The sequence below is a fragment of the Notechis scutatus genome, chromosome 3, assembly GCF_049901735.1.
Source record: "Notechis scutatus isolate UNSWTSFEM ecotype Mainland chromosome 3, rNotScu1.2, whole genome shotgun sequence".
NCBI lineage: Eukaryota > Metazoa > Chordata > Lepidosauria > Squamata > Elapidae > Notechis > Notechis scutatus.
In genome coordinates, this window is record NC_142011.1 from 38112441 (window position 1) to 38130312 (window position 17872).

Consider the following 17872-nt stretch of genomic DNA (forward strand, 5'->3'; position numbering starts at 1 on the left):
CTTGGAGATGGGAAAATGTCACACCTGATCCAGGAAGTACCATGTCCCACCATGAAGCAAGCAAGTCCAATTATTCAGCTGTGCAGCCACCACTGAGATTTTTTTTCCTTCCCTCTTGATGATGGAAAGACAAGCAGTTGCATCCTTCTTTCCTGTCCTGTGTTTCCCTTTTGAGAGGAAATCCAAGCCATTATGCCCTGCCTTCCAAGCGCATGGTTTAAAAGCAGCGGAGGTGAGAACAGGCTGATTCAGCAGTCATAATTCAGCCCCTTGTGATAAAGCTTGGTGGCAGAACTTGTCTTCATGGGTCAAGTTTTTCTTAAATTAGGGAATATGTGGTTATTAAGTTATTATAAGAGCCAGTTTGGTGTAGTGTTTAAGGTACCAGGCAAGAAACTAGAAGTTCTAACCCTGCATTGAGCACAAAGCCAACTGCGTGTTCTTGGGCCAGTCACTCTCAGCTCTAGAAAGGAGACAATGGCAAACCACTTCTTAAAATCTTGCCAAGAAAACTGCAGGGACTTGTCTCAGCAATCACTAGGAGTCAATACCGATTCAAAGGCACCCTCCCCAAATGCTATTATAAGTCCCCAAATAAACCAATAGTGTTCCAATTGCTGCTTTAATTTAGATATCAAACCACGGACTTTAATATATTATTGTGGTAATTAGGCATACAAATCCAACTACATGCTGTTTTTTAACGTTAGAAGCCGAGTCCCGGCGAAGTCTCCGTTGGGAGCGGAAGGTCAAAGGGCCCACAACAACCCGCAGCTCCGCCCCGCCTCCTCCTCGCAGGCTCCGCCCCTGCGCCCTCCCCGGCTGGAAAGCGGCAAGCGGTAAAGGCGCTTGCCGCGGCTTCTGGGCGAGAGGGGACGCGGGGCTTCTTCTTGGCTGCTGCAGGAGGAGGAAGAAAGCCCGCGAGGAAGAGCCGCTGCTGCCATGGGGCGAGTGCAAGGAGGGATGCGCTGCGTCAAGTTCCTGCTCTTCCTTTTCAACTTCATCTTCTGGGTCAGTGCGGGGCCGGAGGAGCGGAAGGCGGTCGGGGGTTAAAGATTCAGGGGGTGAGGGAACAGGGTGCCAGCTCTGCTCTGTGGATGTGTATCCGTGCGTGTGTGCGCGCTGTTGAGCAGGAACTGTGGCGTTGTGATGTTGAAAGAGGCGACTTCGTGCCAGGCTCTTCCTCCGCGTGGGGCGGCTGCTGATCGGGCTTACCTGTTCGGCGCTTTCCGTCGTGCAGGTACTCCGCGAATTCCCGCTGCTCCCTGCAGGCGAGCATCCTTCCCCACCCGGCGCCTCGCCTTTGGGTTGTAATCCGAAATAAGAACAACAAAGGCGAGCGATGTTGGAACCTCGGGACTCCGCATTGAATAAACGAAAGGGTAGCTGTTGCACGCTCAGACTAAACTGAGATGTGTGCAGTGGCCTTCCTCGGAAGCCAGCAACACCGGGGATCCCACAGATGCCAAAAGCCACCTTGTCTTGGATAACATTTCCCATCCTCCCTAGCCAGGGCAGGGAGAGGCTACCTAAGATGCAGGGCACAGGTATGCTTGCCAGTTCAGTAGAGGGGAATGCCAAGAATCTGGGTGCATTAACAATAACATCCTCATAGGGCAATATAGATCAGTTTGCCAAGACTTCCCAACACCTACCCAATAGTGGCGTGTTTCCAAAATACTGGAGTAGAGGATTACTCTTCCTATTATCTGAAAGTGGTCAAAAGTCACTTTTACAAGTCTTAAATAGAAATACATTGTATCTAAGTGTTGGTCAAACCGCTACAAAGAAGCCAAGCTACAATTTATCAGCTTGGTGATTCTTTCTGATGGCTGTTTTTCTCTTAAATAATGCTAACCCAGACTAATAACTTTACCTTAAGATAGTGCTAAATGGAGATGATGGGAATTATAGTTTAAAACTTAAGGGAAGGGTAGATATGGAAAACTGCCCTAGTACTTTATGATTTATTGGAAGTTTGGGCACGAAATATTTTCGTGTGCCTTTTACTACTATACTTTCTTGTCCAAAATATCTCTGTTAAGGGTATATTTGAGGGGTCAAAAAAGTCAAAATGGCAGCCACAACTGCACAGAGTTCTTGACATAGTTCACATGCAGTAAAAAAAGGGGTGGAACTTTGATCAAGTGGCCACCATCATGACTGTTTAACCCACCCACATTAGCTAAAATTTCTGCATTTTTAAACTGAAATTTTAGATTTTTGTAGTTTTTTTTAACGTAAACTGAAAAGGGTTTCTGGATCAAGGAGAAGAATAAGCATGCAAGGCTCTTTCCTTGAGTAGCATCAATTGGTTATCTTTATTCAGCCCCCAGATAACATCACAAATTTATAATCTGCAATCAAATTCTGTTATCCATTATTAGCTTTTGGGGACAGCAAGATTTTTTTTTAAGAATCGTATGTTCGGTGGACTAATATTCTGCCTCCGGCGCTGTGATCACATTTCTGATCTGCTAATTTCAACAGCTCTATTGACAGAGTAGAGGAATAACCATGAGGCCGAGTTCATTTTAAGTTATATAATTAACATAAGTTTGCTTTTTATCTTGCTAAGTATTGGAATTAAGCTTGTGAAATTTTCCAGTGAGCATGAAAGAATCCAGTGCTTTGATATCTCAGCCAGACTGTTTCTATTAATAAAAGAATGTCTTTTCACTTTTTATCCCCAATTTTGAAGAAACAGGCATCACTTTAATTGTTGGGAAACATCACTCTATAACTTGTGTATTCATCTTATTTCATACTAACATCAACCTTGGGTGGGGGGAACCTTCACTGAAACCATAGAAACAACAAAGGAAATAAACAACCACAATGGGGCGCATTTGTTAATCCTTGACACCCTTTGCTATCAACATGTTCCACAGCTATTTGGCTTTTTGTAAGCAGTGCAGCTAATCACCAATTTAAAGAGAAACAAAAACAATTCTGAAGGAAGCCATCATTGAATTTATAAATATGGTTATACATTACATAAGTATGGATCGCATAAATATGCACTTGCCCAGTGTGACTTTTTCATTACATAAATAGATTTGGGGGCCCTGATTGTGGCTCTTTGCATCATGTCAGTGATCAATGGAGTAAATAGAAATATTACAGGCTGACAGAATATGGTTTTGCATGTCTAATCAAATGTAACCTCCGCTGAATTCAAAGGAACATTTTCATTGATATAGGACTATAGCCTTAATTTTCTACTTACAAAATAGGAACATAAAATATCTCAAAGCTCAGCATGCTATTGCCAATAAACCAAGACCCATATCCAGAAAAGTCTGTATTTTGTCACAGGTAAACTTAAATGACTCTATGTTTATTATTCCCTTTTTACCCCTTAAAAAGTAGATAATTAGATTAGGATCAACAAAGAAAAACATCCTGAATGTATATGCAAAACTTTTTTCTAAGATCTCAAAAGGGTATATACCAAAAGGGAATACCATAACTATTTATTTATACTCAATATTTACATTCATTGCCATTTTCTTCTATGAATTTCCTTTAGTGGATGGCCTTTGAACATTCCTAAAAATAGGAATATTTTCTCTGAAAAAATAATAATAAAACATTGTGATTAGTCTATGGGACCTGACCTTTGATATACTCTATTTATTGTATTGTCTTTCTCTTCTTGAAAATGGGCTTGCAGTGGGTTAGCTGAGAACTGGGTTAGCTGAGAACTGCAGTTGCATTGACATCTTAAACAGGAGTTGTTCAAAGATTTGCATTTTTATAGACACACACACAGAGAGAGACGCATACAGTTACAGGCATCCCAAATCTAGACAGCTAAACAAAGACTTAAGTTTGCTCAGCTAGTGATGCCAATTAAGGTAATACAGCTTGTTCTACTGTAGAGGGGAAAATGTACCAAATCCCCTGCACATCACATGTGGAAATCCTGCATGGCATTCCTGGTTGCGATTGTTTAACAATTTTTTTCCATATATTTTGAGCTCACAGTCCCACTCAAAAAGTCTAGAAAGCTGGTGTTTTGAAATATGAATGTAAAGTCTTCCAGGGCTCTGCCTACTATTGCCATGTACAAAATTACATCCTTTGATCATTGCAGGATTCCTAATAGTTACTATTTCTTCTTTTCCCTTCGTAAGAACTCTTTTCTGCTTAATGTACAGACAGTGCTCTCATTTAACGTCCTCGGAAACTTGGCAGTAGCTCTTGCATTCATCCTCTCTCCTGTTCACTAACTGCTCCATTTATCTGATGAAGTGGGATGTCAATCACAAACCCTTACACTGTCATCATCGGTTTGTTTATCGTTAAGGTATACAAGACACCACATTGTTTCTGCTTTCAGAGACAATCACAGCTATCCCTTTGAAAACCCAGGCCTTTCTTTTTTTCAACAGCTTTTTTGAAATATATGTCTGCAGAGAGGAAATATGGGAGTAAAGCAAGGGCTTTGGTCATTCCTTTCGTTCTTTGCAAAGCCTTGCTGAAAGCAAAAAGACTCTGAAGTTTAAGCTGTAGGTGGGATTTGACACCCCATTAAACAAAAACATGGAGAATGACTGCTCAGCTTGATCTTATTACCTCACAGCAGTGTGGACAGGAGAAGAACATGCCATTGAACCATGGCTGACAATATGTTACAGTCAGACTGTTATAATAGCATGGAGAAGAACATTGTGCTATGGAAACAATTAGAAAGTTATGTAATCTGATAACATGGCAGGGACTAGTAGTTTGAAAACAACAGGTAATATTATTTTTACTTTGTGCTTTTATGGAAGCCTTGGTCAGGTAGAGAGATATTAATACTTTTAGATCAGCTTATTGCCAGTTGAGCTTTTAAATCATTTGGATTTTGTTTCCTTCAGATGAAAAAAAATACCTGTAATGTCCCATAATGTACCAAAAGTGGAGTAACTTTTGGGCTGTTCAAAACATGAGCTGACCATCTCTGCCCACTGTCACATTTTTGTAGCAGTAGGCCCACCTCTTCCCTTTCTTTCCTTTCTCTACTGGCAGAGCTTGGGCACTTCTTGGCCATGGGAGGCACCGTGCTAGCCACCAAGCGGCTGCCCATGCTGCTGCTGGCCTTGAGGGGGCTCTTCTCCCTCCTGGCAGGGCGGGTGGAGGCCGGGGCATGCCAAGAGCTTGGCCCTGATTGAGGCCACAGACAAGCAGACAGTGGGACGGAGAGGGCAGAGCCGGTGGTAGCTGCCCAAACACTTTTCGCCCAGCTTGTCTGCTTTCAAAGGGGACACTTTGAACTGAACTAATATATCCATTTCAAACCATCCCCTTTGCAAGCACACGAACCTTTGAGTCTCTGTCATTTCTCTGTCTGGGCACAATGTGCTTGGTTGCCTGTTGGGCATTTGGGAACAAAGTGATTTGGTCCATTCCCAAGCACCCCATAGGTCAGCGGTTGCCAACTTGTGGGCCGTGGGCCACAAAAAAATTTTGGTGGGCCGCAGAGAAATCTCACCCCCAGAGCACCCCCCCCCCCAAAGCAATTAATCCAGGCTGCACAGAAACACAAGGCTGCCCCACCCACATGACCCGCAGGAGCCCTCCCTACCCACTCACTCCTTACCCAGCAAACTTGCCTGCTAAATTGCTATTTTTCCAACCATCAGCTGTTCTGCTGTGCCAGGAGATTTAGATTAGCTAGGAAGCAGAAAATGGTTGGATTTCTTGCTTTCTAGCTAGTCTTTAGATCTTCGGCTCTGCTTGTGAGTACAGCCGAACCTCCCTTAGGATTGAAGGTTTGCTTGCAAGCAAATTCAGTGCAGACTCACAGCAAGCAAATTTGAGAGACTGAGCTAGCCGATGGCAGATAGATAGATCACTGAATGATTCTGTGAGCAACTCAGTCTGCCTGCTTTATCTGATTTTGGGTAAAAGTTGCTCTTTTTTATAAAAAAGTCAATATTTACATACGTGGTATCTTGTGAGTTAATTTTGTGAGTTTGCTTGCAAGCAAATTTTATGTGACAGACTGAGCTAGCTGATGGCACATAGATAGATTTCTGAATGAATCTGTGATTCTGTGAGCAACTCAATCTGCCTGCCTGCTTTGCCTGATTTTGGGTAAAAGTTGCTCTTTTTTTATAAAAAAAATCAATATTTATATAAATATTTATAATATTTACATACAAGCCATGCCCAGCCAGTCACATGACCACCAGGCCACATCCACAAATTAGGCCACACCCACAGAACCAGTTAGTGGTCCATGGGATCTAAAATTATGAGTTTGGTGGTCCCTGAGGTCCAAAAGGTTGGTGACCCCTGCCATAGGTGACCAAACACTCTTCACCCAGATGGAGAATTGACAGAGACTCAAAGCTTCGTGTGCTTGCAAAGAGGATGGTTTGAAATGAAGCAATTAGCATCCCCTTTGTAAGCAGACTTGGTGTGCCTGGGAGCAAAAAGTGCACAGTAGAGCCAGGCGGAAGCAGAGGCAATCCCAACATGCTGCCCACTCGGTCCCACCATTTCTTGGCTTGCCTACGGGCACACCAAACAAGCACCCACACGGGGCATTGGGATCACCTGCCTCCCCATCCCCAGTGCCTCTTCCTCCGCTTGCTGCTGGTGCCACCATGGAAGCCTCCCGTGAGCCTCCCATGAGTCAGGCAGTCGTGCAGCACATCCAGATCACCTGTCTGCTACCTCCACGCCTCTGCCTCCATGCTGGGACTTATTGGTATTTAGACTGCTCAAGGGGCTGGAGGGCTGCAGTTGTGCCAGACACCGTCAGCCCCTGTATGCTTGCCACCTTTTGTGCTGGCCACGCCCATCCCCCCAGGCTTATTTTCAGGGTACGGCTTATATTAGACCCACCCCCCCAAAAAAATCAGGATCTTATTTTTGGGGAAACATGGTAGTAGTCTGTAGTGGTTTTCTGAGATGTTCTTGATGTATGGCAGTATTATTCTTTTTAGCACTTCTGTTGGTTCTTCTATATTGGGTTGAGTGGTAAAGCACTTTTTGATAAAGTTGCATGGAAATCTATTTTGTTAGAATATGTTGTATACATGCTCTGTTTCTCTTTTCTGCTGTTCAGAGCTGCTGCAGTGAGTTTGTGCTCGTCTAAATAATACAGCTTCTCTTGTGGGAGTTTGGCTTGTTGCTCTGGTGGTTGAGCAGTTAACTAGTGTGGGTGGGTTTTTTGTAACTTGTGTTCCTAGTTTGCCATTGTGGTCCTTGCAGATCAGGATGTCCAGGTAGAATAGCAAGTTGTTGTTTTCTTCTTCTCTCGTAAACTCAATTCCTTTAAAGATGTTGTTGATGGTTCTGTTGGTGTTCTCTAAATGATCTTTTTTATTATGGTGAAGTTGTATACATATCTGATCTATATTTTGGATTGTATTTATTTATTTTTATCTACCTTTATTATTTTTTATAAATAACTCAAGATAGTGAACATCCATGGTATTCCTCTTCATCCTATTTTCCCTACAATCACTCTGTGAAGTTGATTGGGCTGCCTGGCCCAAAGCCACCCAACTGGCTTTCACACCTGAGGGACTACACAACTCACAGTCTCCTATTTTCTAGCCCGGTGCCTTAACCACTAAACCATACCAGATGTCTTTTCAGAACGGATATGCTTCTTTGGGAAAAAAGGGGGGAAAGTCTAACTCTCAGAACAGAATTCCTAATAAAGTCTCAACAAGAATTGTTATGAAACAATAGGGTAATACAAATTAGACACTAGGATTGAGAATAAATTCCACCTGTGCTTTTAAAGTATTTGGTAAAGTTACTTTAATTCCAAAGAAGGTTTCTAGGTATCATTTGGAGACATCCAAAATCAAAGGTCTCCAAACTTGGCACCTTTAAGACTCATGGACTTCAACTCCCAGAATTCTCCAGCCAGCTGGCTAGAGAATTGTGGGAATTGAAGTCCACAAGTCTTAAAGGTGTCAAGTTTGGGGACCCCTGTCCTAAATCTTAGAGCACTTAGAGCACCAAGACTTACTGCCTGTAGGAAAAAAGAAGTTGCTGGGTAGCTGCTAAAAAAATGACTCTCACACATGTCTCACACATGCTTCTATTGTTTTTCTCAAAGCATATACTGAGAAAATCATTACCAGTCTGCATGAGCCTTTACACAAAATATTATAAATCAAAACATTTATGACACTTATTAGTTATTTGTGAAGCCTCATGTTTTGAAATCTTCATGGCTGTCCTGGAAGATAATTAGCTTTAATCACAGGTAACATTCTTCAAATTGTCTTTGCTAGAAAGTGACTGTAGAAAAGGGCTGTTACTTCTACAGGCAGGTAGATAGTGTGAATTTGGACGTTTAGCCTGGATGGACCCCTTGACCTGATTCATTGAGGTTCTTCTTATGTTCTTGAAAGCAAAGGGCTTTACATATTTTGTGGCAAAGGAGCCTTTAATTACATTGCTTTAAGAGCAGCAGCACCTCATTCAAATAATGACATTAATCCATTTAAGCACACCTAGAACTATAAAGCATTCAGAAGCAGGCACTCAGCTGAAGTTGTATGTGTTTGATGTATAGTATGTGATATTCAGAAACCTGGGAGGTAAAAAGGTTTGAATAAGTCAAGTTTGGTTTGTTTTTAAGGAAAAAAAAACATGTAAGAACAGATTCAAACTTTCTACTTAGCTTATTACTAAAATGGGCCACCCACATAGAAACATTTAAGACTTTGAGGAATGAATGAATGAATGAATGAATGAATGAATGAATGAATGGGTGGATGGATGGATGGGTGGATGGATGGACCCATGGATGGATGGATGGATGAATATTATTGGAACTATTGTGATGACCAAAGATTTCCAGAAGGGTTTTTTTATTGTTTCCCTATACCTGAAGATCTGATAAGAAGGAAGGACATCCAAATGCTCCCCCGCCCACTATCTGGGGAATATATTATATTATTCATATAATAACCTGGTTTACCTGGTATGCTAACAAATGTGGGCATCATTTGAGGATTAGGGCCTTCTGATCTTCTGCAAGACTACAGGAAAGCATTTAGCAATAGGAAGATGTCATTGGAAGGAGTGAAGCCATTTTTTTTCATCTTCTTTGAGAATAAAGCTTCTTAATTCTGAAGGTAAAAGAATCTGCCACCAAAATTCCTACTTTATAATTCATGGATTGTCTTCCTGTTTGCTAAGAGAGTAGTTGACTTCCTACAGCACTCTTAACCACACATGACGGAAAGCCGTTTTAGGTTAATTCATATTGTGGAAACCAGTCAATGAATCTGAAGGATAAAGAATATATTTTGTTATTTGCTCTGAAAATGAGTCCTGCCATGTCCTTCTCTATTCTGCAATTGGGTTTTAAAAAAATGGATTCTTAAAGCAGCCTCTACATACATGGTGGTTGTTCTCTCCCTGAAGTCTGGAGAGTATATAACACTCTTTGAATGAAACTGCAGCATAACTCTCAATGGCAGACTCCAGATTTTTTTTTTGCCAGTATACGCAAATCGTGGTGCTTATTCTTGCTCCAAGCACAATAAGATCTGTTCTGTCTCTCCTTACTTCTCCAAAGCAGAAGCTGAATTCCGCCTATGTTTGCTCTGCAGACTCATGCAGTGATTAAGCAAATTAGTGGGGGTGGGGGGGAGGCAGGAAAAAGTGGGAACATTTTAGCTTTGTCCTAGAATGCTATGGGTTAACCTTATTTGAGGCCTTCACCTTCCTTATGTAAAGTTCGTGGTGTGTGAATGGAACTGCTTCCCCAGGTGAAAGAGTTTTACTCGGAGCTGGTAATTGGACTACCCTCACCTGCTCTTGAGTTGGGAGATGCTACCCCCTTTTCTTCTGGCCTCTGGAATCTCTCTTCCCATTTCCCCACCCTCCTTAGGAGTAAACTTATAAACAAATGGCTCCATTTTGCCTTGTATCATGGTAAGCTGATTTAAGCAGTTTTGAACTGGCCTTGTAGAAATCCAGCACTGAAGTAACAATGAATAAAGTATTTTTATATTTAATAAATGCAAGGGAATAAATCCTTGAATCCAAGTTATATGAAATCGAGAAATCTAATCAATGAAAATAAGCAAAAAAAAATATGAATCTAGACAACTAAACAAAGCAGCATTTAAACTAATCATAACTAAAATTTCTGTCTAGTCTTCCTTTATCAACTTTACCCTAATGGTACCAGTTTGGAGCAGAGGATCTTAAACTGGATGGGTCACTGGGGCCACAGGTTTAATCTTCTGAGCTTTTGGACTTCCAAGTCCAACTCAGATTGGATCCTGCATCGTTATCCTGGGACATGTATATTTGCCTTCATTCATGAGTACCAAAGCTGTTGTTGACAGATGGTGTGGCCACATGATGTGTCATCTAACAACTATTTAGTGATGAATGCTCAAATCCCAGTTAGGGTGGTTAAACTAGGATTGTCTGTACAATTGTTTTTTTAATAACCATGATGCAGTGTTAGACAAATCATTCTCTCTGTCATTCAGTTGCACTTCAATACAATTATATAAGGCATAACAATACTTACCCAAATTACCAGGACTATTCTAAAGAATTTGGAGTATTTTGCATATTCTCAAAGTATATGATTGTATAAATTTATTATCTTTCTTTTTACTGTTAGAAAGATATGCAAGGTTGACTCAGCCTTCCAAGGTTAGTAAAATAAAGACCCAGATTGTGGGGGCAATATGCTGACTCTGAAATTGTTTAGCGTGTTGTAAAGCATTGTGTAGTGGTATATAAGTCTTAAATGCTATTGCTACTATGTATGTATGGAAAGATGCCTGTATCCTATTGGTTTATGATCTGATGAAATACATTTTTCTACACTGCCTTTTCTCTTTTACCTAAGATCACGGTTTGGTTTTTTGTTTCTTATACTGTTTGTTGTGTTAGGATTTAAAAGCAAAAAGGTATTCTGGAGTATGTGGAGACTCACACACAACACTAATGGACCTTATATGGACCATTTCCTTTCCCAGGATAATAATACAGCAGCCACATGATTCCAGGAAAAGATGCCTCTTATTTAAGAAGTTGCAGATAGATTCTGTTAAGGAATTGAAGATAGATTTATATCCCCACCTGTTCCAAAGAACTTTTTGCTTTCAAATCCAAAGTGCTGGTTTTAAGTGTGTATGACCTGGCGTGCTCCCTTTGTATCTGCTTGGCACACAAAGATTGCTTTTTAATTAGCCTGAGGTTGTACCAAAAGTTCAGAATTGTACAAGCTATGGTATTCTCTGTGATATCCTATGGAAGTGAAGGTTTGTTGATATAATGGCATGATAGGAAGAATATTGGCTTTTGAACTTTGGTGTTGGAAGAGACTCTTGAGAATAACATGGCCACCAAGAAAACAAGCCAATGCATCATTGGAAAAATCAATCCAGAGTTCTCAGTTGAGGCACAAATGACCAAGCTCAAATTATCCTACTTCAGACACATTATGTGAAGACATAACCTAATGCTGGGATTGATGGATGGGAAGAGAAGAAGAGGATGACCAGCAGCAAGGTGAATAAACTCAATTGCAATGGCAATGAGTACCCAATTGAAAAGACCTGAAAAAACAAGTTAGGGATAGATCACCATGGAGAAAATCTATCTATATAGTTGCTAAGAATCCACAACAATTGGATGGCACATAAGAAAAATAATAATATATCAAGGGAGTTACAGGTAGTTCTCGATTTAATGACCACAGTTACCAGTGAGTTGCACTGATTTTACGAACGTTTTTGCCATTGTTGTTAAGCAAATAACTGCAGTTGTTAAGTGAATCATGCAGTCATTAAAGAGTTTCCCCATTGACTTTTGCTTGTCAAAAGCCAGCTGGGAAGGTTGCAAATGGCGATCAAATGACCCTGGGATGCTGCAACCGTTGTGTCACTTTTTTCAGTGCAATTGTAACTTTGATTGATCACTATACAAATGGTTGTAAGATGAGGACTACCTGTACTAAGCGACCAGAGGTATAATTTGCTTTTTTCTCTAAAAATATATTCTTAAATAGTGTATGGTATATAGAGCTTATCTGTTTATTTAATCAGTGACATCATTAAAATAAACTCCATCTAATGCCATGTCTACCAGGTCACATGCCTATTGGATATGAAGCGCCATCAAGAACAGCTGCTTGCCAGCCCTAAAGTTAATGATTAAGCTAACTTTCCCTTGCAGTACATTGACCTCTAGTAACATTAGGGCTTAGCTGTATTGAAAGCCTTTATGTTTAAGCAACCCTTAGTTTGTGCACTTTTATAATAAAGAAAGCTCTAATGAAATCTTAATTTTTGTGGAGTTTTTAAAATCAGTGTCTGAAATGCATGAAAAAATAAAGCTACAGCCTTTGTTCATTTATTTATTTTTGACTAGGCCTAACCCTAATTAATGCCATTAAACCTGCCCTATAATTAATGATTAACATAACTCTCTTCTTGAAATATATCATCCACGGATAATCCTCACGCTGTTTTGTGCTTTATTGAAATAACTAAAGCTCCAATAAAGTTATATTTTGTAACTTTATATTTTAACTGTTAAAATCAGTGCCTGAAAAATGGGGGGAAAGATAATTGAAATCTAGTCTTTTCTGAAAAGTTAAAAACAAATGTTTTTGCAAAATCTAACTGGAAACATGGGCATACTACATCACTTTAAACATGGAGGGGAGGGGGGGGACTACAGATTGCCTTTTCTTCCTTTTCTGAACCTAAAGACACATACTGCCTTAAATGAAAAAAATAAACAGAGCAGCATTCCCTCAGTTGAGCTTTTCTGAAATAAAATTAAAGATAGTAAGTTTTCAACTTCTGCTTATTTCAGGTGCAACTGAGCAGAGAGACACCTTCCCCATGATTTCAGGCCTGCAAAGGAGATTTATTATATGTCCACAGATGCCTAGAGTAATTGCTCTGGACATGACTGGACATTTAACCAGTCCCTCCCCCACTTAGTGCTTGCCCAAATGACTCTACACTGGGTTTGCACAAAAGCCTACCAGAAAAGAACGTTTAGCCCCTGCTGATTCCTCAGTTTCTCTAAGAATATAATAATAAAACTGACATAAAGAATGTTTATTTTTTGTTTGATTTGAGATGATGTAATGGAATCTTTCATTATTGGCAAATTTTTTCTCTTCCACATTCAGTCATATTCTTATGTTTAATAGGTTAATTGTGCAAATTAACAAAGAGGCAGGAAGGACAAATTGTTCTAAATAAGAAGTGGTGAAATAGATTCTATAAAATAAGTAATAAAGTTCCAGAAAATAATATTGCCAAATGATATTTTTAAAAGTTTCAAATGGATGGATATGGATATTTGTAACGTAAGGCCTTTGCGGGACCAGATTTGACTTCTCAAAGTGCACCTCATTAGTGTGTTTGAAGGGGAAGGGGTGGGCGGGGAGAATATTTGGCTATTGTTGAAAATACCAATTTCAATAGACCCATTCCTAAATCATCTGAATTATCACGGATAAACCAATCGCTTACTTTAAAAAGCTTTTTGTGAGGATAAAATATGAGGGGAAAAATGCTGCATTGAAGAAAAGGCATTACACACAAAGTTAGTTGCAATTGGTGTGCAGGGGTTGTGGAATGAGAATGAAGAGATTGTGCCTGAAATTTTAGTAGAAAACAGGGCTTTCTTTGAGGGAAAGATTTGGCCAGTTTAAAAAGAAACAAAACAATATGGATTGTTTATCACAAACAGGAATAATGGGACTGTGTGAGGGAAATTATGTCTTTTCTATTACTATCAGAGTTTAAATCTCCCAAGGTAAGAGAATGTTGTAGCTCAGGAATGAACTGTGGGATCCTTGGTGCTCTCTGAGCTTGCTTGTTTTCTTGCAGACATTTCATTACCAAATTAGGTAACATCGGTGCTAGAAGGGGTTTGCTCTCATTTTATATACTAGTGGCTTGCCCTATCCGTAGTTAATTTCCATTTTACTGTATTAATGAGAAGATTGAAGCAAAAATCTGCTTAAAGCTCTTTGTAATGAAAAGTTTGTATTAAAAGAAAGAGAATCTTTACATCTCAGATGTTAAGACAGTGCTTTTCAATCTTGGCAACTTTAAGATATGTGGACTTCAATTCCTAAAATTCAGCAGTCAGTGCTGGCTGGAGAATTCTGGGGGTTAAAGTACATAAATTTTGAAGTTGCCAGGGTTGAAAAACAGTCTTTTAAGTGAAGAGGTTTGAAATCTGCTGCACTTTAAACGGACCACATATTTGCCTTGGTAGAATCCTGTGAGAATTGTGGTGATTGGATTCATTAAATGAATAAACCTTTCATTTTCCTGGGAAATCTGAGATGCCTTTCAGTGTAGTGCTTGGCAAAGGTAACAAACATATTTTCAGCAACTTGCTTGCAGTTTCCTTAACAAGGATTCCCTTAGATAAAATTTATTATCAAAACTTCCCTGGGGCCAAACAAAATAACTTGCATAGTAGGGAAGCTCTGGTTGCCTTTAGAGTTTAGTAGGGTAGCAGAGTGTGAAAGAACCATAGTGTTGTGTGAGAAATAGTAGTAATAATAATCCATTTAGACAAATTTGCTGCTTGTACAACTAGGGAATGTTTGGGTGTCTACCCACCAAGGAGTTCTGTTCCTATAAGCAAAATAAACATATTAAGTTGCAGTTGAGGGAATTGGGTTTTTTTTTTATTGTGTTCAGGGGATTAGTAATCATATCGCTGGTGAAAAGTAGAAGTATCTTTTGAAGGCATTAGAAAAGCTTAGCTCTCCAAGCAGGTTTCTGCCTGGATAGGCCAACAAGATTATTTTGGATTCAAACATGTATTGTTCCATTAGAATTATATCATTTTGAGGGTCATCTTTATAGACAATAACACATATTTCTATTTTTGGAACATAATCCATTGTTTCTCAAGGAATAGCAACCATTCATACAATGTTCCATATTTTCCAGATTGTAAGACACACCAGACCATAAGATGCACCTAATTTTAGAGAAGGAAAACAAGAAAAAACAGGTTGGAAGAAATCTTTGAGGTCTTCTAGGCCAATCTCCCCCTCCCCAGTCAAGACAGGAGTCCCTACAAATGGTTTTCAGGAAATTTCTCCTTAGTTCTAGGTTGGATCTTTCTTTAACAATCCATTGCTTCTTGTCCTGCCCTCAGATGCTTTGGAGAATAAGTATAGAGTTCATAAGTTTGGAGAATAATAGGAATAAATAATTATTCACAAATTTATGTATGAATGGTTTATTAATAATATAACAGAAGCCATCATTTTAATCATGTTTTTCATGTATGACAGTGCTTGTTTTTAAAGCTATGAAAAAGTTAACTTATATATCTCAAATCAAAGCAAGCAACCACATGGTATAATAATAGTACAAAAATCAACTAAACCCTCCAACCATCTTAAGAAACTAAAAGGCCCAGTAGCCCAAGAAAAAAAAACCAGAAGTCATCTACAACATATTGTGTAAGGACTAAAACAGTCACTGTGTAGGATAGATATGTAGAAGATTAGCAGAGCAAATCCATGAATATTAATTAGCAATCAGAAGACATAATGAAAACTCCTTAATTTCACAGCTCTTGGACAGGTTTAATCATAGTTTCAACTGGAAAACTGAGCCTCTTAGACCAAGCTAAATCCCAAACTCCTAGAGAATTCCTGGAAGCTTTGAACTGAGACAAATTAGCCTTCAACAGGCACATAGACATTAAAAAGCATACAGTATATACAACATTTTTTAAAAAGTTAAAAAGAAAACATAAAGACAAGAACATTTCCTCACGAGCTATCAACACCCAGTTAAACAAGGATTAATGCCAGGATTAACACCAGACAAACAATGAAGCAGGGAACAATGGACCCATCAAGGATACCAAGGAGAAAACAATACAAGTCCACCAGGGATGGGATTCAAATTTTTAAACCACCGTTTCTGTGGGCATGGCTTAGTTGGTGGGTGTGGCTTGGTGGTCATGTTATTGGCTGGGTGTGGCCAACTCAATATCACTCACATCGAGGCACGCATCTCCTCGCCTGGCCTCTCATGACTGTGGGGATGCTGTAACAGTCGTAAGTGTGAAAAATGGTCATCAGTCACTTTTTTCAGTGCCATTGTAACTTTGAATGGTCACTCCACACAAGCAAAGTACCAGCAAAAGAGAGAAAGAAAACTCCAGAGAGGTTCCTGAGACAGGAAGTCTAGTCCTGCCAAGAATGTAATAAGAATGTAATAACAGAGAGGCAGTTTCACTAGAATGTATCCTTCCTGCCTTCCTTACATGATTAGGCCAGTAATTTCTTCTAACAACCGGTTCTCCGAACTGCTTAGAATGTTAACAACCGGTTCTAGCGAATAGGTGCGAACTGGTAGAATCCCACCCCTGAAGTCCACCCTTGCTGCCAGGGCAAGCCACTGTATATAAATGAAAGAGCAAACCCAATTCCCTTCTAGCACTGAAGATATTGCCTAGTTGAGTAGTGAAACTCCACTTTCCTGTTTGGTATGTCTACTGGTAGATCTGGGGGAAAAGAAAGCTATTGTTTTTCCATTCTTCTGATCATTTGGGCTAAAACAGGAGGGAGAGAGGACTACATTTTCATTAGCATCAAGATTACAAGTAATCTTGTAAGAAAAGAATAATCCGTCTCTTGATACCCACCTATTAATTTTTTTAACATACATCATTTCACCACTCTGCAACTTGTATCAGATTGTACAAGTTGTACCAAGCTGTTCACTTTTCACCAACTTCTACAATAAGTTTAAAGTAAAGTGAGGAGGAAAAAAGAAGCTCACCAATTGAGATCCACTCAGGAGGGGTCAGACAGCCACCATTATATGGCCCTGGGGGATAACAACTGGACGCAAGAGGTTTCCTGTCACAGCACAAGGCAGTCAATCGGAGTGGTAGCATTTGCTTACAATGAAGTGAAATGGAGAGGGTGAGCCAGACAGCATTGCTGGTGCTGGCACAAGTCATAAAACACTACTTTTGATGCATAGATGGAAAAATCTGTTAGTCTCCGGTAAGCCATGGAGAATGACATCATGTGTTCCTGGCCTCAGGACAGAGCTAGTGATCCTGTATTTGTACCAATCCAGTAAAAATAAAAGGACATATTCCCATCCCTACCTCAGTGGGTGATACCGTCCTTTCTCAAAGGGGCGAAATATAACTCTACTGCAATGTACAGAAGTACAGATTTGTGAGGTTGGTGTCACTCAGCTGCAGCTGGGATTCCAACAGCAGCACAAAGTGGTGTGTTGTTTGGCTTTGCAAAAGCACAAGCCATTGTTTCTTGTTCAGTCATCCTGTGCCATGAGAGCAAACGGGATTGCCTTCTTTTTCTCTTTCCCTTTCCTTCCCCCCTTCTTCCATTTCATTTGATTAGAAAAGGCATATTCTCTGTCTGAAGTCCTTATGATAATCAAAGGATTGCCTGGGCTTTCCTAGCAAAATGAAAAAAACAAAGCTAGCCCCATTGACAATGAGAAAGGAATATCCATAAAGGCAATAGCTTTGGAGAAATATGTTTTTTTTTTACATTGCAATGTATTTATTTCAAAGGATTTGCACAGCTCTACTTTACTAAAATAACTACTATGAGAAAAGTTCAGGTGGAATATACATTTTCTCCAGATACTTCCATGAGTCTTCAATTGGCTAATAAAACCAGGCACCTGGGTATTGATCATTTAGTAAGAAGATTTCAATCTCTTCTTCATAAGTGGAGCTTATCAAACTCAAGAGCAGAGGCATTAGCTCTGACCGCCAGTGTGAGTACAGTGGGCACTTTAAAAGGATGTGTAAAACAGAATCAACCTCTGTGCTCCAACAAAATTTGTATTTATAGCTTTAGCTTCAAGAAACAGTTTGGTGG

General features: G+C 39.9%; 1 protein-coding gene across 1 annotated transcript in view; it reads left to right on the forward strand.

The window, feature by feature from the left end:
* Nucleotides 1-821: 821 nt before the first annotated feature.
* The window catches only part of TSPAN2 (tetraspanin 2), a 57966-nt gene continuing 40915 nt past the window's right edge, over nucleotides 822-17872 (forward strand). Inside the window, exon 1 of the mRNA XM_026675115.2 lies at nucleotides 822-1011. Coding sequence (XP_026530900.1) covers nucleotides 943-1011 — 69 coding nt within the window. The 5' untranslated portion in view covers nucleotides 822-942. The remainder of the gene's footprint in view (nucleotides 1012-17872) is intronic.